This window comes from Pseudorasbora parva, chromosome 5 (genome assembly GCF_024679245.1).
Source record: "Pseudorasbora parva isolate DD20220531a chromosome 5, ASM2467924v1, whole genome shotgun sequence".
Classification (NCBI taxonomy): Eukaryota; Metazoa; Chordata; class Actinopteri; order Cypriniformes; family Gobionidae; genus Pseudorasbora; species Pseudorasbora parva.
Window position 1 is genome coordinate 27056194 of NC_090176.1, and position 18651 is coordinate 27074844.

General features: G+C 37.5%; 4 protein-coding genes across 5 annotated transcripts in view; 3 read left to right on the forward strand and 1 right to left on the reverse strand.

The window, feature by feature from the left end:
* The window catches only part of rev1 (REV1 DNA directed polymerase), a 28005-nt gene extending 20938 nt beyond the window's left edge, over positions 1 to 7067 (forward strand). Inside the window, exons 17-22 of the mRNA XM_067443667.1 lie at positions 2131 to 2352; positions 2449 to 2548; positions 2831 to 3030; positions 3188 to 3338; positions 3425 to 3527; positions 5536 to 7067. Of these exons, the coding sequence (XP_067299768.1) occupies positions 2131 to 2352; positions 2449 to 2548; positions 2831 to 3030; positions 3188 to 3338; positions 3425 to 3527; positions 5536 to 5647 (888 nt within the window). The 3' untranslated portion in view covers positions 5648 to 7067. The remainder of the gene's footprint in view (positions 1 to 2130; positions 2353 to 2448; positions 2549 to 2830; positions 3031 to 3187; positions 3339 to 3424; positions 3528 to 5535) is intronic.
* Positions 7068 to 8519: 1452 nt separating this feature from the next.
* txndc9 (thioredoxin domain containing 9) lies at positions 8520 to 11994 on the forward strand. The gene is made up of 5 exons (XM_067444992.1): positions 8520 to 8609; positions 9318 to 9506; positions 9954 to 10072; positions 10179 to 10433; positions 11392 to 11994. Exons 2-5 carry the CDS (start codon positions 9321 to 9323, stop codon positions 11510 to 11512), a joined length of 681 nt encoding a protein of 226 aa, XP_067301093.1. The 5' UTR covers positions 8520 to 8609; positions 9318 to 9320; the 3' UTR covers positions 11513 to 11994.
* An 88-nt stretch (positions 11995 to 12082) lies between these two features.
* mrpl30 (mitochondrial ribosomal protein L30) lies at positions 12083 to 13240 on the reverse strand. Its single transcript, XM_067444993.1, has 5 exons — positions 12925 to 13240; positions 12777 to 12836; positions 12538 to 12684; positions 12374 to 12447; positions 12083 to 12278 (listed from the first exon to the last, which is right to left on the reverse strand). The coding sequence occupies exons 1-5, from the start codon at positions 12973 to 12975 to the stop codon at positions 12146 to 12148; spliced, it is 465 nt and encodes a 154-aa protein (XP_067301094.1). The 5' UTR covers positions 12976 to 13240; the 3' UTR covers positions 12083 to 12145.
* A 147-nt stretch (positions 13241 to 13387) lies between these two features.
* On the forward strand, positions 13388 to 18429 carry zgc:162944 (uncharacterized protein LOC569993 homolog). Of its 2 annotated transcripts, none has more exons than XM_067443672.1 (4): positions 13388 to 13698; positions 14357 to 14545; positions 14632 to 14830; positions 18135 to 18429. In XM_067443672.1, exons 2-4 carry the CDS (start codon positions 14404 to 14406, stop codon positions 18328 to 18330), a joined length of 537 nt encoding a protein of 178 aa, XP_067299773.1. In that variant the 5' UTR covers positions 13388 to 13698; positions 14357 to 14403; the 3' UTR covers positions 18331 to 18429. The 2 variants fall into 2 exon arrangements, with proteins under 2 accessions (XP_067299773.1, XP_067299772.1); XM_067443671.1 differs by having other exon boundaries at positions 13402 to 13698; positions 14374 to 14545.
* The last annotated feature ends 222 nt before the right edge of the window (positions 18430 to 18651 follow it).

The window sequence follows — 18651 nt, forward strand, 5'->3', positions numbered from 1 at the left end:
CGTCATTATTTAGCTCCGCTCACACGACACGCCCCCACCCGCTCTGCTTTTTTCGGAAAGACTCGGAACAGCGCATCTTTCTTATATAATTATAAAAAAAATAAAGACTTTTCGGAGATATGCAGGATGCAATGCTACTCTATAGGTACTCAAGATTGACATGACACTGACTGAAACTGAGTGTTTCACCCCCCTTTAAGAGGCTTCTCTGTCCTCTACTGGTTAGCTGTATTAATGGCACCTGTTTGAACTCGTTATCAGTATAAAAGACCCCTGTCCACAACCTCAAACAGTCAGACAACTCCACTATTGCCAAGACCAAAGAACTGTTAAAGGACACCAGAAACAAAATTGTAGACCTTCACCAGGCTGGAAAGACTGAATCAGCAATAGGTAAGCAGTTTGGTGTGAAGAAATCAACTGTGGAAGCAATTATTAGAAAATGGAAGACATGCAATACCACTGATAATCTCCCTAAATCTGGGGCTACACGCAACATCTCACCCTGTGAGGTCAAAATGATCACAAGAATGGTGAGCAAAAATCCCAGAACCACACAGGGGGATCTAGTTAATGACCTGCAGAGGGGTTCAAAGTAACAAAGGCTACCAACAGTAACACACTATGCCGCCAAGGACTCAAATCCTGCAGTGCCTGACATGTCCCCCTGCTTAAGTCAGTACATTTCGGGCCCATCTTAAATTTGCTAGAGAGCATTTCTATGATCCAGAAAAGGATTGGGAGAATGTCAGATGGTCAAATGAAAGCAAAATAGAACTTTTTGGTAAAAACTCAACTTGTTGTGTTTGGAGGAGAAAGAATGCTGAGTTGCACCTACTGTGGAGCATCATGCTTTGGGGCTGTTTTTCTACAAAGGAACCAGGACAATTGATCCGTGTAAACGAAAGAATGAATGGGACCATGTATCGTGAGATATTGAGTAAAAACCTCCTTCCATTAGCAAGGGCTTTGAAGATGAAACATGGCTAGGTCTTTCAGCATTACAATGATCCCAAACACCACCCGGGCAACGAAGGAGTGGCTTCATAACAAGCATTTAAAGGTCCTGGAGTGGCCTAGCTAGTCTCCAGATATCAACCCTATAGACAATCTTTGGAGGGAGTGGAAATTTTTTTGTTGCCCAACGACAGCCCCAAAACATCACTGCTCTAGAGGAGATCTGCTTGTAGGAATGGGCCAAACTACAGCAACAGTGTGTAAAAACCTTGTGGAGACTTTAAAGAAAATGTTTGACCTCTGTCATTGCCAACAAAGGGTATATAACAAAGTATTAAGATTAAATTTTGTTATGCTTGCTTACAAATACTTATTTTCCTTTAAAATTTGCAAATAAATTCTTTAAAAATCACACAATGTGATTTTCTGGATTTTTTTTCTCATTCTGTCTCTCATAGTTGAAGTGTACCTATGATAAAAATTACAGGCCTCTCTCATCTTTTTAAAGGACAACTCTGGTAAGAAATGAACCTAGGGGTAATTAACAGGTGGTTACCGAGTAGATCGTTCTCTGGGATGCGTTTTCATGAAAATCGGATGTAAAGAGTTGTATCTCTAAAAACAGATTCGCTTATAACGCTTGTTTATTGGGCACAGGGTAGTAAAATTAAATCGCTAGTTAATACCACTAACAAGGCTCAAAATAGCCTCACACTAACACAGTAGCATAATGAGGGTCCCTACATGCAAACCGAAGGATTGAGAACTTTGTAAGCGTACTAACAATTTAATAAGAACACAGTACATTACGCATTCACAGACAGGCACCATCTTGAAAAACTGTCTCGATGAGTCAAGTCATGAGCTTTTTATTTTCAATGAAAGCTTTTCTTTGACCGAGAAGGAAGTTTTCAGCTTGCAGGATATTCTTATATTACGATGACCTTTTATATATCAAAAGCTCAACCACTTTAAGCAACACAGGTTTTTTTCAGCATTGATGATAATAAGAAATGTTTCTTGAGCAGCAAATCAGCATATTAGAATTGTTTCTGAAGGATCTCAGTATTACTGAAATAAATGCAGCTTTAAAAAAACGTTAATCTTGCTGAACCCAAACTTTTTCAAATGTACATTTCAAATGTAAGCCCCTGATTCCCCTTCTCATTTCAGGTGGACCAGTCTGTTTTAGAAGCTTTACCTGTAGACATAAGGAAACAGGTGGAGCAGTCCTGGAGACACAGAGAGGAGCAGCCAAGCACCTCATCTTATCTCGCAACCCCACCTCGAACCTCCTCTCCACCTCCTGCCCCATCGCTTGTACTGCAGATCCCAAACCAGCCAGGTCAACCTTGCACAACGGGCATTATACTAGAGCTCCCTGACTTCTCCCAGGTACATGCTGTTAACATGCAGACTACTGGTGAAATTATATTACATCGACCATCAGAACAAATTATTTTATAGATCCTAAAAATGTACTTTTAACAGGTTGACCCAGAGGTGTTTGCAGCACTTCCCAGAGAGCTTCAGGAAGAGCTGTGCTCTGCTTATAGAAACAAGGGAAACGCTCAAGCTCAAGGAACCACTGGTGAGTAAAAATAAGTTGGGATGCGCAACAATATAAACACCTCACTTATCTGAGTGAGGCTTCTGTGTAGGCTTAAATTCATATTGTGTTATAATTGACTTTTATTAACTATAGTATAGATGTATAATATTTGCCAGTTATTGCCTTTAACATAACATGACAGAAATTATCAGCTTATTATATTGGCCAAAGTTTTGATATCCATGTCTCCGTTAGAATCTAGTAATCAACTGCTACTACAATCCATACAGTGTCTTTAACCATTCTCTCTCATTTTTTTAGTGGAACTAAAAAATCAATTTCCTCAACTAAAGCAGCCTGCAGTGGGGAAATTAAAGCGCCGCTACAAAAAGAAAAATGCTAGTCCTGCCAAAAAGGGTCCAGGTCCAAGTCCACAAAAAAAACTATTTCCTGGAAACAGCCCTGCCAAATCCAGCCCCTCCAAAATTCTTCCTCTGCCACTCAAACAACAAGGCCTCAAAGTAAGCCTGTAATCAAGTGACAGTACTCTTCTTTTCATCTGTAATTTTTTCTCTCTTTATACTTTAGTCTATTAATGCCTTAGCCACCATGCTTCTGTTCAAGCTTTTGTCAATATTGGGGGAAAAAATATTAATCTGAGATGTTTTTCATTGGTAGACTGAAAATGTACAGTGCCCATCCTCTCCGAGCACAGATGTCCCAGAGACGCTGTCCAAATTAAATCCCCGCCCACTCCCGACCCTAGGCGGAGCTTATGAATTCAGTGACATCAGAACTCTGCTTCGTGAATGGGTCACTACCATCTCAGGTATGGCAGAACAGCAAAACTTTTTAAAATGCTAGTATATATTTGCATATTTGCTAGTTAAATTTTACGGCACTGCATCTTCACAGAACCAATGGAAGAGGATATTCTGCAGGTTGTGAAATACTGCACAGAACTTGTGGATGAGAAAGACCTGGAGAAACTTGACCTTGTCATCAAGTACATGAAGAGGTATTGTTCTCAATTTTTCATCACTGATTCCTGCAATAAATACATAATAAATCTCACAAGCAGTAATATATGCTACCATTAAAAAGTTGGGTGCAGAAAGATGGATTTTTAAATAAATTAATGTTTTTATTATACAAGGATCCATTACATTGATCAAAAGGGACATCCGATCTGAGGTTTTGCATCTGATCTGTGCCACTTCCAAAAATGTGGTTTTAAATTAGATACATATCCGATATCTGGACATCCGACCTACATCTAAACACGAATATCCAATTTCCCCTTTGAATTCTAAGCTACCACAAGGCGATGGATACACATTTGCCCACAAAGATAGCTTTTTAAATTTGTTTTATGAAGCAGATGTGCCTCTATATGCTCACTCCCAGCTGTTTTTTTTTGAGGTGGGAACACTTATGTGAGTTAAACATGTTTTTTTTAAATATGTGATAGTATTGCATTGTTACAGATCATACTGATCATGTGTATGTGTCTAACAGAATATACTGTAGCACGCTGTCACAGGCTGAAGAATCCCTTATTTGTTGGTTCATTGCGTTTCGGGATCAAAACAGATCAGATCGGACATGTAATGTTATGGGCCAGGGGGCTCACAAAGCCACTATAGCCCCTTTCACACTGCGATTCCGGCAAATACACGGATAATGCGACCCAGCATTTGTTCCCGGGCCGCTAAATTTGGTCCATTCACACTGCCAGCGAAATGCCGTAATATGTGCGCTTTCACACACAACGCTTAACGGTCCCGGGTCGAGTTGACACGTGACATCCTAATGTGGCGTATAATGGCGAGCGATCTCAGCTTCAGCGTGGATAGTAAGGAGCTCTGTGGTCTCGACTTGTGTCCAGTTTGCGCACGTTTCTGCTTGTTTAATTTTAGTTTATTTTGTATACGAACACTCTCTGCGTTTAAAACACAGACTAGCTCTTCTGGCACTGCAGGGTTGTATTATTGAAAAAACAAGGTCTAGGAGTCGCACAATAACTACGTACACGTTGCGGCATTAGTTTCGGCTTTTGTTCACACAGCGCTCGTCCCGGGTCGAATACCGCAATATTACTAGGTCCCCGATTTGAATTCGGTAATCAATCCCGGGACGTGGTTGCTTTCACACAGAAGGCGACCCGGCAATGTTCCGGGAATATTGCGGGTCCGACGTGCAGTGTGAAAGGGGCTTATGTTAGACTGTGTTTTTCATGCGGGCTACCAAAATGTATGTCGTCAGGCCGGTACATTTTTAATAGTGAAATAGCATTCAATTATTTAATCTGTTGTTCACTCTCTTGACTTATTTCACTCTCTTGAGTATTTCAAGAGCGTGTCCAAAACATGCTAGTCTGTGTGTTCAGTTCGCGCTTATATCCACTGACCAGGTGGGCCAAGTAATAAAAAAATTAATAAATTGCGGGTGGATGAGAGATAAATCATTGTGCTTGTTTGATAAATACTTTTTAAGAGCCCTGCCATAATTATTCCAGTTGCCGCTTTACAAAACAATCCCTCCCGTGAACTTACAAGGGAGTTAAAACACATTAGATATGCAGATCTTCTCCAATAGTACTCCAACATGACACCTTTAAGGCTTGGTGTAAACTTAGAATCCTGAAAAAACATCATGGTTTATATAAAAATATTCAGAAGCACAAATGATTTCAAAGCTGATGATAATAATAATAAGAAATATTTCTTGAGCTCCAGATCAGCAAGCATATTAAAATGGAAGACGGCAGTAATGATGTTGAAAATGCAGAACAGATTACATATTAAAATATACTAAAATAGAAGTTAATTGAAATTGTAATACTATTATTATTGTAATATTATTTCCTAGTACTTCTATTTCTACTGTATTTGTATCACATAAATACAGGCTTAGGGAGCATAAAAAAAAACTTCTTTCAAAAACATTTAAAAAATCTTACCAGACCCAAACTTTTGAACAGTACTTGATTGCGCCTTTCTGATGATTTCAACTGTTCATTTCAGACTTATGCAGCAGTCCTCAGAGTCAGTGTGGAGCATGGCCTTTGACTTCATCCTTGATAATGTGCAGTTGGTGGTGCAGCAAACCTATGGTAGTACTCTGAAGATCACATAGGAGGACCGTCCTAACCTCAGTCACTGTGACGTCAGCCCAGTCCTGCCACCTCATCATGATGTATGAGAGAGACAACAAACCCGCTCGAGTCTGACAATCGTAGCATTGCTGTCCTTTCGTGAAATCACCCAATAGTGCTTCTCTGAGAACATAGAGGACCAAGCCAATGATGAGGATCCGATGAGCATACCAGCTTCATTCAGAAGCAGCTGAACTCTTGACTATTTCTGTCATCATGATGTCAACTTTGATAACACTTTTCAGTCAGGTTGTATTTGTGAACATTAGTTAATGCAATAAGTATCATGAACTAACAGGGAATACTTTTTGACAGTATTTGCTAATCTTGGTTAATGTTAATTCATAATTATACTATTTTGCTATTTTTTTACATCTTCGTTTATAATACATTAACTAATATTAACATTTGTAACATTTAAATGTTTGTATGTAGAAATTAACTTTTTAAAGCACTTGAATAAAGCACCATTGATTTCTAGTTTATGTTAACTATTGTGATTAACTGATATTAACGTGTACAACCTGAGTGTAAAATGTTACCAGAACTTTTTTGAATGTTTTAAATGCACTGACTGTCCTAAACTAAGCAAAGCAATCCTCTTTGCTTCTTATTTGGATTTATTTTTTTGTCTTTATTGTCAGAATTTCATCCTCTTGTACCCCAGAACCTGTTTATTTTGAATGTCTGGCCTATATAACAGACTATAAAGCAGAATGGAGTGGCATGCCATTTGACTTTTATGGGTCAGACCGAGATGTTTAAAGCGGAAATGGGGAAAACTATCTTCTATCAAAGTCTTTTGGCAGTTTAGCATGTGGATACTAACATTTTATGTAAAGCTAACATTTATGTTTTCCTAGATTTTTTAAAAAAGAAAGAAAATCTATATATATATTCCTGCTCATTGATTGTTTCTTGTATGTGTGGAAGAGCTTAAAGAGAGATGCATATTTATGGAGAAAAAGATTAAAACATTGGCCAGGTTAATTTTACTAAATTGAGTTTCAACTGTCCTGTCATGCTTCTTAGTCTTGTTTTCTAAATATATGGATATGGTGCTAGAAAGAAAGGAAGGGTTTGTAAGTCAGATGGATGTGAACCTCATAAGTCAAAGATGGATAATTCTGTCTACATTCCTAACGAAGCATTGTCCTCTCAATCCCTTTTCACTGTAGGTTTGACCTCATGTATGAACAGAATGTACCTGACTTCTCAAATGTTAATATTATAATTGATTGGTTTTAAGAAGCTGCTCATGAGATCTGTTATTATCTTACATTATCGTGACATAACAGAGAGGAAGGCCTGAAAATCCATATTTGGTCAAAAACCTGTTGTGACAGAATGACCTGTGCCTGAAGACCAGAAGCTGTGACATCATTTGTATGTTTTTTAAATTTGCAAATAAATTTGGATAAATGATACTGTCTTGTTTTTGTTTTTATTAAAGGCCCGCCCCTGCCGAATCAGAAGCTGGTGCCACACCAAATAACCCATTTCAATATCAGTCCCAGACTTTTCGGCAGCTTAGCATTAAAAATTCTCTTGTTTATAAACTAGTTTAAATATATATATATATATATATATATATATATATATATATATATATATATACACACACTGTGTTATATTTTCCCCTATCTAGTGGTTAAAGGTATATGACCATCCAGTGAATAATAGTTTCTGCTCCTCTCAATTCTGATTTCATTTTATCTCCTACGGTGGCCGATTTAGTCCAAGATTGACATGGCAATCCCCCTCTTCACATTCGACACGGTGCCATCGAGTGTTAAAACGCGAAAGGCAAAGCTTGAATTTACGGGTATGTCCCTCTTTGGCTAATGTACTTTCAAGATGGAGGAGCAACATGGCGACCAGCGTTCGAACCCCTCACCTGTATGTATTTTCAATGGCATATTATAAACTTACGAGAATACTTTATTACTTGAAAGAAGTAAATATACATTAATGGGCACATATATTTTTGAAAGAACTACGTGTTTTTAGCTAAGAATAAACTAAAAAAGTTTCCGGGTGTATAGCTTTAAAGGGAGAAAGTTATATTACATTGTAACATTAGATTTAGCCTACATTTTTTTATGTTAAAGAGACATAAGATGACACAGATATGATAAGACATTTAAAAATAGGCCTATATTGTCCATCTCTGGTTTTATTGCTCAGTGTTATTTCAAGGTTTTGATCTTCTCTCAACTCAAAGCACATCTTTTATTTTATTTTATTATTATATGTATTTAATACCTCTAAACTTTGACTAGGTTAGGTGTGTTGCATATTAATTGTTCTAGGAACGTTCAAAGCATATTTTAATTTTTGTGATACCATAAGCCTAGTTTCTTGTCTTTATATTTATTAAAATACTAAAAGTACTTTCTTTCTTTTTTTTTTTTTTTTGGTGGTTGGCCAGTGAAATGTTTGCAGGGCAAGTAAAAATCGGACCCCTGAACATATAGATATTCTCTCTCAATTTTTTTTTTTATTCAAAAGAAATTTCACAAAGAAAAAAAAAAGCAACAACCCGATCTAAGGTTAAAAAAAAAAAAAACGTTAGAGCATATAGGCTACTTTCCATATATTTTATTGTACTATTTAGATTGTCATACACATACTTTTAAATTGTATTTGCAGTAGATTTTGTGTAGTGTAGCAAAATACTACAATTATTAATTATTATAACTTTTAGGCCAAACCAATGGTTGCCATCAATGGTGCCAATACGTGTAGGCGAAGCCAGAAAATAAATCACGTGCGAATTTTGGCACTTGGATTTAACTATGAGTGTAAAATATTTTACATCTGCAAGGAGCTTTCAAAAGCGATACAATTGCACGACGGTGACGTAATCAGTCGACGCCTCTACGTAAAACCCTGCGTCAGCCAGCCCGACTGTGTGTGTGTCGCCTTCCAGAAACGGTGTTGGTAAGTGCTGTTTTGTTATACATTCGTAAAAAATCTACATTTTTAAATCACATGTCAGTTACATTATCCCTAGCTTGTTGTTGCTTTGGAGAGTGTGTCGCGTGTCGATTAACTACGCTACAGTCTTTGTTAGCGATCAAAGCTGCCGCGTTACCACGGAGCTTTGAAGCCAAAGAAATACGTTACGTTAGCACTAGCGCGATCTGGTACAAAGCCCCACCACATATCCGTTTTAAAGTCAACAGTCATTATTTACAAGAGCTTATTGTATTTTAAAATCAGCAATTGTTGGTGAGAGGAGATGGAAAGCAAAGTCGGAATGATTGTCTTTACGCGGTTTTAGTGAGGCGCTGGCCGACTACCAACAACTCCGTTGTTGTGAACGAACAGAGTAACGTTAACTTACCCATAAAAACCCAGACGACTATTGATTAAGGTGTGCCACACCTTTCACACATCAGTAGCGTTTGCTTTGTTAAATTGTAGCCTATTCTTTATGCACGTCAGAATTCTGCTTTACTTCTTCAGGAACCTTAATACTATTCACTTTCATAGAAAATGCTACATTGCTGTTGAGACTTGTTAGATGTGATTAACAGTTATTTAACCGAGTTCGAAAAGTAGCTTGGTTTTTAATCACATTTTTACAACGTTCATTATTTAATTGTTTTTTTAAGTAAATGCATACAACAATGTGCTGTTTTTCAGGAAATGGCCAGTCAGTCAATGGAGGTTGTAGCTAAAGCTCTGGAGCAGCAAGTGTTGCAGTCAGCACGGGTGGTGGAAGAGCAGCTGGATGCAGAACTAGGGAAGTTGCAGAGCATGGATGAAGATGACCTGGAGCGACTCAAGGAGAGAAGGCTCGAGGCACTTAAGAAAGCTCAGAAACAGAAGCAGGTGAGTGTTATAAACATTTAAACAACCAAAAGTTACCCTGTGTATCATCACCTTTAAGTAAGGGAAACTGTTAATTGTTTCATGACGGCAACACATTTGCCGTTATACAATTCTGTGTCTCTTCTATTGTTATACAGGTAGTGGAATGTTTTCACAGAAATAAATATAACCTGGATAAGGAGGGGAAAAAAGGAAGAAAATCAAATATGAAAGGCTATTGTGGAACTATAGATAGTTCATTAAAAAATATAAAATGCTGTCATCATTTACTCACCTTCATATTGTTCCAAAACCTTTCATCTTTAGAAAAAAAAACTTTTTTTATAAAATATTTTTTGTTCTCTCATTTGTTCTTTGATTCATTGAAAGACATACGTTATCCACAAGGCACAGATTTCCCCCATTAATATAATAAACCTTTGTAAACCGGTATATGTGTCCCCTCAGGAGTGGATATCTAAAGGACATGGTGAATACAGAGAGATCCCAAGTGAGAGAGATTTTTTTGCTGAGGTGAAGGAAAGCAAAAGTGTTGTCTGCCATTTCTACAGAGACTCTACCTTCAGGTATTTGAGGATATATTTTTCTTTTTGCTTCCTTGTATTCTTTTATTATAAATCAATTCTGCATACAGCTATTTTCAGTGTTAGTATGTTTTTTCTTTCTTCAAAGATGCAAAATTTTGGACAAGCACCTAGCTGTTTTGGCTAAGAAACATCTGGAAACAAAGTTCATCAAGCTGAATGTTGAGAAGGCTCCATTTTTAACAGAGAGGCTGAAGATTAAAGTCATTCCAACACTGGCTCTGGTGAAGGATGGGAAGACCAAGGATTATATTGTGGGCTTCACCGATCTGGGCAACACAGACGAGTTTCCTACCGAAATGCTGGAGTGGAGACTGGGCTGCTCAAGTATCATCAACTACAGGTGAGTGTAGACTGTGTAAGTATATATCTATGTGTGTGTCTATATTAGGGGTATAATGGTTCAAATTACTCATGGTTCAGTTCGATAAATCAAATGTGTGATCAGTGCGTCGAGAGCACCCATACACGGTTTGTTTGCACATCAATGTAATGGACTCATGACTCCTGTATGACACCGCAATTGCTATTACCTTGATTACAATCCACCCGACTCATCACCGCCAAAGCTGCCTGCTACTGTGCCAGGTGACACCCGACAGTCAGTTAAAGCTGGCATCGCAAGTGGCAGCTGCCACTGACATGTCGCCACTATATTCGCTTACCTGGCGAAATGCACCATCCTCACACGCCATTGGTGTTACATGCACCTATATAAATGTCCCTGTCACCACTATGTGCCTTTCACTGTTAAATGTCCCTGTCAGTGCTACATGTGCCTGACTCTTTTATATTTGCTTACCTGGTTATCCGTTACCAGTAAACGTGTCATCCTTGCGCTGCCTGGTGATGGCAGTTCGTTACTGTTAAAATGCACCATCCTTGCCAGTAACCTCCATTTAATTGTACTTGCACTTTCACTCGACCTGGCACCGACAGTGGAACATGAGGGGGGACATTTATTTACATACTTATTTACATAGTTATAATTCCACAATACTATAATATTTGTGTTTTAAATACAATATTTTGAACGGGAATATACAATGGTTTAAAAAATAAATGGTATATTAAATATGAAAGTTACTGCCAGTAGGTGGCGGCAAGGTGCTATTTTAAGGAGTGAGACATTAAATCCTTCATTTAAACAGCTGATTCCTTAACGAATGAGGGGGTGTCGAATATTGTTGACAACGAGTCAAAAAGCTTGATCCACTGCTTTAAGTTCTATATTTATATACACACTATCACTTTTCTTTTTGTATTAACTGCTTTTATGTTTGTATCCTTTCTCTTTTTAGTGGGAATATTTTGGAGCCACCAACAATTGGGCAGAAGTCAGGGTCAAAGTTCACCAAGGTGGAGAAAAAAACCATCAGAGGCAAAGGTTATGACTCCGATTCTGAATCTGATGAGGATTAGAAGAACTTAAACATCAAGCTCCGTCTTCCAACATAGACCTAAGTCTTGTAACACACCTTTGTGATCACTTTTTTTCGCAGTCTATTTAATTTCGTCTCTCACCTTTCTCATATGTGCGATCATTTTAAGACCACCTGAGAGGATATTAGTACTTTAATTTATATCCATTTACCTACATTTTAGAAGTGCAACATTTCTATGAAGCATCATAACGTTGAAGGTTCTTTTCTTTTTAGCTCTTAAGGAAGATTGAGTTTCTGCAAGACATGACAACCGGAAACTTACATTTAAACAAACACCAAATCAATATTTCTGCCTCTGATGGACTGATGCTTATTTGAGTGAGCATCAAACAAGTGCCAAGGAAGCAAGCTTCTGTATTCCACTAGGAATTGTCACCTCTTTCTCCCATTGATGTGAAGGAAGTGGAGGCTTTTTTTCTTTTGTAGTTGTACATGACCCATTAAAAAACTTTTTTTATATGTCTGTTCGGTTTATATAAATGGAAAAAACATCACCAGAGTGAGTAATGTTTGAGATGCATGCTTTTATAATAATTTAAAGATCATCTATTTATTTAAACCTTTATTAAACAAATAGTAAATACACAACACATGACAAGCATGAACATTTCTATGACTCAATGGCCTTCTGCTCAAGTGGTTTAAGGAGACGTTTCACTACCAGCTCCCCTTTGCTGTTCAGATATGTGTTGGCCATGTCCTCCTCTGCAGGTAGTCCATATGGAAGCTTGAGTGGCTCAATCCTGCAGATACAAATATTAGAATGTGTACGGTTATTGTAAAAAATCAGCAATCATCAACTGATTTTAAAATGTTATGAAATGCAAATCCAACATACCTAACCAGATGCTTAATAGTTTTAAGTAGATTGTTTACTGAAGGGGTGTTCTTGTGGACACGAGGCTCATGTGCCTGGTCATAGAAGAACAAGATGTATTATTTATTCAACTGTGATACTACTTCACAAAATATATATTTTTTAAATTGGAGACCACACCCCACCTTCATGAGCCCCAAGCTCTTTATGACCTTCTTTTCCCAATATGGTCTTCTCATTGTGCTTTTAACCCGTGTCACTATGTGTAATTTATGTGGATGTTCTGGATCACCACCGTACTTGTCGTGTTCTTTTGCTCGTTCCTCAAATACCTGGAGGACGAGAAGATGGTGCGATGTCTTTACATTCAATAAACTGAATCAGATAAAACCATGTATGCATGTACATTTGAACGGTCACGTACCTGTGGAGGGATGCGACTCTTCGTGAATTTAGTGCGACATGGTGTGGCTTGTGTCAGAGTCTGCAAAAATAAAATATATATACATATTTTTGTACAATTATAAAACCATCACGATTTATCCGACGAGGCTGATGTGAAATAATCTCACCTTTGTGACAGTAGAGGCAGATGTTAGAAGAACTCGATACAAGCCTGCCATTATCCAGATGACTGACTTGCGCTAACGTTACCTAGAAAGGTTATTAGCTAGCAAGCTAGCTATAATGAATTAAACATGACCAGCACTCAGTAAGATAACTAACTTATGTGATAACCGCGAAAGCATCAAGGTATTATATATTATTTGCACAAACACCCACGATATCTCGAAATGTTACTGGATTAAACTACCATAACAACTAACTATTATATATTTCATGCATTTACGGCAACTGATTTGAAAGGAAACGGAAACGACTCTTATTAGTAAAAAGAGTAATTTCAAAATAAAAGTTCCCCGATGCCAGTAATTTCCGTAATTTCGCTTGTAGTGATGAGTGGTCTGATTCATTTTCCCTAATCGGTTCTTCAGAACAGTTCATTATGAAGAGCCTGAAAAACATTCAGCGATTCGGTTACCCAGTTCGTTCAGCTCAGTGAGTTGTTTATTCAGAACGAACGGTTCAACAGATTCACTAAAAAGATCCTACTCAAAAGAACGATTCGTTTATGCTGCAGCTGCAACACTACGCTCATTCATGAACCCCAAGAGTTCGTAACCTTTCAAGTTCACTGCTATCTTCACTGAATTCGTGACTTCGTTTCGTTTAATGACATGGGAAAGCGTGTTGCTGTAGTGTTGGCAGGCTGCGGTGTGTTCGATGGAAGTGAAATCCACGAGGCGTCTGCGGTTCTGGTTCACTTAAGCCGTCAGCAAGCTACTGTAAGTTTATGCGAACCTTCGATTATCAGCTCTAGTGTTCTCCACTGCATATAATGCAGTAATCCAGCCATCAAAACATAATATAGGAGCAATAAAACGAAAAGTTATTTATATGTCTAGTCAAGATGGTGCTTTTTTTTTTTTTTTTTAATAATTGCACTTCTATTTAGATTTCTAGGCTAGGGCTGCAACAACAACTTTTAAATGACAATATCCTGGCCGGACTACTGTTATCAGTGATATGTATTTGAAATGAACATGATTTCTTAATGTCTAGTGAAGTATCAGGGTCATTTTATGATTAATTGAAAAACATTTCTTACAGTTCCTTTAACTAATGGAGCCTATTGTAAAGTTTTACCAAAAAATTATAAAGAATCAGAACATTTCAATCAATAGCTACGGCTCTTAGTCCAGATTAAAACTTAAACAACTTGAAATATAAATATATTATAATATATTTTTATTAAATATGTTGTATTGCCGTATGTTGGCTCATGCAGTGGCAACACTGCAATGTCCTTACGTAGTGCATCTAAACTATTAAAACATACGTTTATTGATAACATTTGTGTTTCTGGTTTCAAATAATTTCCAGCCTACTTTGTAAAATATCATGCAATGCTTTGTTCATGTTGTCTAGGATTTGTGTTAACAGGATTAACCTTCCCACAGGTCAAGATATTTGCACCCAACACTGATCAGATGCATGTTGTCGATCACTTGAAAGGCTCCCCAACAGAGGAAAAGAGAAATGTGCTCGTGGAGAGTGCCAGACTTGCCCGGGGGGATATCCAGGACCTCTCGCAGCTGGAAGTAAAGGATCTGGATGCCATCATCTTCCCTGGTTAGCACACTGCCTTATTAAGGCTAATTTTGGATGCATTTCCACACACTCTTCAGCTCAGCATTTCATTTAGAATTATTTTGCAGGTGGCTTTGGAGCAGCCAAGAACCTGTGTAGCTGGGCTGTCCAGGGCAAAGACTGCTCGGTGAATGAGCAGGTTAAAACAGTCCTGCAGGCCTTCCATGCCGAGAAGAAGCCCATTGGCTTGTGCTGCATCTCACCTGTGCTGGCTGCGAAGGTTTTCCCTGGCTGTGAAGTCACTGTTGGCCATGACAAAGATGATAGGTAAAAAATTATTTATGAGTTGAAATTGTGACTTAATATGTTTGTAAGACATCTAAAACTAGTAAACCAAACTAACTGCAGTTTAGAACAATACACTACTGTTCTTAAATTTGGGGTCAGAATTAAAATTAAAAAAAAGAGAGAGAAATGAATACTTTATTCAGCAAGGCTGTATTATGCTGATTAAATGTGACAGTAAAGATATTTACAATGTTTTAAAATATAAAATATTTATATTTCAAATAAATGTTATTCTATTCAGTGCTGTATTACTGTCATTGAAAAATTCAATTTTAATGTTAGTCAATTTCATAGCAATTTAGTTGTTTATATAATTTGTATTAGTTATTTTAATGTCTATAGTTTTTTATTCAACATTTTTATCTTAGTTAAAGGTGCACTATGTAGTATTTTTGCAGTAAAATATCCAAAAACCTGTACGCCAGTGTTGTATATTTTGTTCAGTACTTACACTATCCCAAATGTTTCCGACTATTTGTAAATTGTGAGAAAAGGACCCGGGACGTCTGAGCATGGCGTCTGAGGGAGTCGTATGGAAGCAAAAAAGAGACATACATATTTGAAATTTAACAGCCCCTGAGTTTTGAAATATTTTATTTTGAAAAACATTTATCTGAATTTATTTGCTTTGAATTCACCCCTTTGAAATTATTTTACTTTGGAAACCATTTGAATTTAACTCTCAACCTGAATTTTGATGAATATTTTTCAATGTTTACAAATTTAGATACAAAAAAAAAATCAACTTACAGAATTCCAGATAAAATAGATTCTTGTTGATCACATTTGATTGCTCAAATTCAGATCTCAAATTTCATATTGTATATAGTTAATATTTTTCAAAGAAAACATTAGTCTAATTCAACTGCTCAAATTCAGATCGAAGAATTCAAATTAAATTCGATTCACATCAGTAACATCCGGGCTACCCCTTTAAATAGGAAAAAAATGAGTGCCTATCTGAGCACGACGACCTGTCTGTCGTGATCCAAGAAGTCGATCAGCACGGAGGATATATTAAACCTGTAAAGATGACTTTCAGGGAAAATGAAGGCGCCCGGTAAGTTTGCTGTTTATGTACAATTGGACTCGGGGCTCGACAGAAGAGAATTTTGTTGCTAATTATGTTTGGAAGACATAGATATGGTTTGTGTGAATCATCTTTCTATGTAGGTAAATTAAATCAGCTAGGCAACACGTCATAACTTTCATACTTTCATTCATAAATTCACCCCGTCTGTATTTGCCCGGATGTTACTACTTCTTCTTCTTTCGGCTTTTCCCTTCAGGGGTCGCCACAGCGAATCACCTGCCTCCATCCTGTCCTATCCTCTGTATCCTCTTCTCTCAGACCAACTACCTTCATGTCCTCCTTCACTACATCCATAAACCTCCTCTTTGGTCTTCCTCTTGACCTCCTGCCTGGCAGCTCTAACCTCAGCATCCTTTTACCAATATAAAAATATGCAGTAGCCCAGATGTTACTGATGCGAATATTTAATTTGAATTCTTCAATCTGAATTTGAGCAGTAGAATCAGACTAATGTTTTCTTTAAAAAATATTAAAAAATATATATATATTAACTTGAAATTTGTGATCTGAATTTGAGCAATCAAATGTGATCAACCAGAATCTATTTTATCTGGAATTCTGTAAGTTGATTTGTATCTGAATTTGTGAGCATTGAAAAGTATTCATCGAAATTCAGGTTTTTAGAGTTAAATTCGAATGGTTTCCAAAGTAAAATAATTTCAAAGGGGTGAATTCAGAGCAAATAAATTCAGATAAATGTTTTTCAAAATAAAATATTTCAAAACTAAGTATTCAGTGGCTGTTAAATTTCAAATATTTATGTCTCTTTTTTTGCTTCCATAGAGTCGCCTGTCGATTGCATCATATCTGCGTTACCCTCGGTATTCAGTTTTATTTGGCAGAAACGCTTTCCTCTTAGCAGTGTGAACAAGTGTCACAGCAGCTGCTGAGCTGCTGCACAGTGTAACATAACATCATTTTCAATTTCAACACACTCAAATGTATAATATATGATAAACTGAGCTGTGTTAACTCCTACTTGTGACCGGAAAAGCGGAAATAGGGTCGGCGCCTGGTGACTGTGTCCCGTTGTAATAAAAGTCCTGCTGCTCGCGAGCAAGTGTTGTTTATCTCATTAACAATCGCTTCAGCAGCCTTGCTCTGATTCCTTAACACTCGGTCCTGCTTTGCTTCATACTACAGTTAACTAACGTTAATAACTTAATCCATGAACATGATTTCTGCCCGAGTCCTAGCCCGATTCTTTTCCACGGGCTGTGAGGTAAAGAACAATTTCTAGTAATGGAAATAGTTTTTTTAATGGTATATTTAGGTTATTTTAACTATAATTAACTTATACTGAAAAAGTATGATTTCCACAAAAATATGAAGCTTTCTAGCCTGACAAGCCAGACCCACATCAAGATGTTTGGTCTGGAAACTCACCATAGACAGGGCTCAATCCGAGGGGCGGGATGAACGGTTGTCTTTCAAACTCCCTCTGCACGCGATAGGATAGTGCTACACCAACCAGAGCAACGAAGGTGAAACAGAGCTTGTTGATAGATTAAACATTCACCGTATCCGGTCGGCTAAACTCTGAACACATCTTCCCTTTTTAAGAATGACTTCAGTGCCGTTCTTTTCTCAGAGAAAAGCTAACGAAAAGGCCGCCGCCGTTTTCTGTGTTTACTAGAAGCACGCAAACGCAACTCAGCCACCGTCATTATGGCCCCGCCCGCCGGCTCTATACACGATGTGATTGGCCTGTCCAGATTGTAGAGGAATACAGCTCAGAAGGGTATTGAGAGTTCCTAGACGACACTTGCGGGCAGATTAAATTTGCTGCCGCTAGGGTGCGTCTAGATTTCTAGGCTAGAAGCTTTCAGTATAATAATAAGAAATTATTATTACATACATGAGATTGTTATATAGAAATTATTTTTGATGCAACAAAAGAATACAATATAAGAGACTGCTTACGAAAATATTTCAAAGATCTTACTGACCCCAAACTTCGAATGAGTGTGTATCATTCTTTAGCATTAGAATAATGTGCCCTCATTTAGCAAAATATAATGGAAATGTGATTTGTTGGGAAACAACATTGAAACCACAGAAAAAGCTCATCTCTTTTGATACAAAACCATGTATTTTTTAAATGTATTTTTCTCTTTTACTGTTGCCATATTGTTCATGAAAAGTTGATATTGGTATAAAAGTCATCATGTCTGAATCTTTGGCTTTCAGGTATCCAGATGTTCCAGGCACTGCGGAAGCCATTTCTCAGCTTGGCTGCAAGCACATTTGTAAGCATGTGAATGAGGCTCATGTTGATGAGAAAAATAAGATCGTAACCACCTGTGCTTTCATGTGCAAAGCACCAATACATGAAATATTTGATGGAATTGGAGTGATGGTACAGGAAGTGCTGAAACTTGCTTGAATTCTTGCAAAGTGAGCTGACTGACATTGTCTTTCTAGTGTTTGTATATATTAAACGATTCCACCTACAAGTGTCTGAATAAACATAAGTATCTAATTGTCTCATTGTTAAGATTTGTTACAGATGAATAATGAGTCGAAGCATTCTTTTACTGATTAGATTAATACTTCCTGATGGCATCTGAACATCTACATAGCTGGTGTTTTACTGAATGGGCTTATATTGTCTTCTGACCCTGCTGCTCAGACAGGCACAGAGATGCTAGACAACTTTAATTTGTCTCCATTTTCTAAAAATAGACAGTCAAACTGCCATTCAAAA

Coding starts and splice junctions, on each gene's coding strand:
- txndc9 (XM_067444992.1), top strand. CDS start 9,321: ATGGCCAGTCAGTCAATGGAGGTTGTAGCTAAAGCTCTGGAGCAGCAA. Junction 9,507..9,953: donor AAGCTCAGAAACAGAAGCAG/GTGAGTGTTATA, acceptor GTGTCCCCTCAG/GAGTGGATATCTAAAGGACA. Junction 10,073..10,178: donor TACAGAGACTCTACCTTCAG/GTATTTGAGGAT, acceptor CTTTCTTCAAAG/ATGCAAAATTTTGGACAAGC.
- mrpl30 (XM_067444993.1), bottom strand. CDS start 12,975: ATGGCAGGCTTGTATCGAGTTCTTCTAACATCTGCCTCTACTGTCACA. Junction 12,837..12,924: donor CTGCCTCTACTGTCACAAAG/GTGAGATTATTT, acceptor TTATTTTTGCAG/ACTCTGACACAAGCCACACC. Junction 12,448..12,537: donor AGAGCTTGGGGCTCATGAAG/GTGGGGTGTGGT, acceptor TTCTATGACCAG/GCACATGAGCCTCGTGTCCA.
- zgc:162944 (XM_067443671.1), top strand. CDS start 13,591: ATGGGAAAGCGTGTTGCTGTAGTGTTGGCAGGCTGCGGTGTGTTCGAT. Junction 14,546..14,631: donor GGATGCCATCATCTTCCCTG/GTTAGCACACTG, acceptor ATTATTTTGCAG/GTGGCTTTGGAGCAGCCAAG. Junction 14,831..18,134: donor GGCCATGACAAAGATGATAG/GTAAAAAATTAT, acceptor TTTGGCTTTCAG/GTATCCAGATGTTCCAGGCA.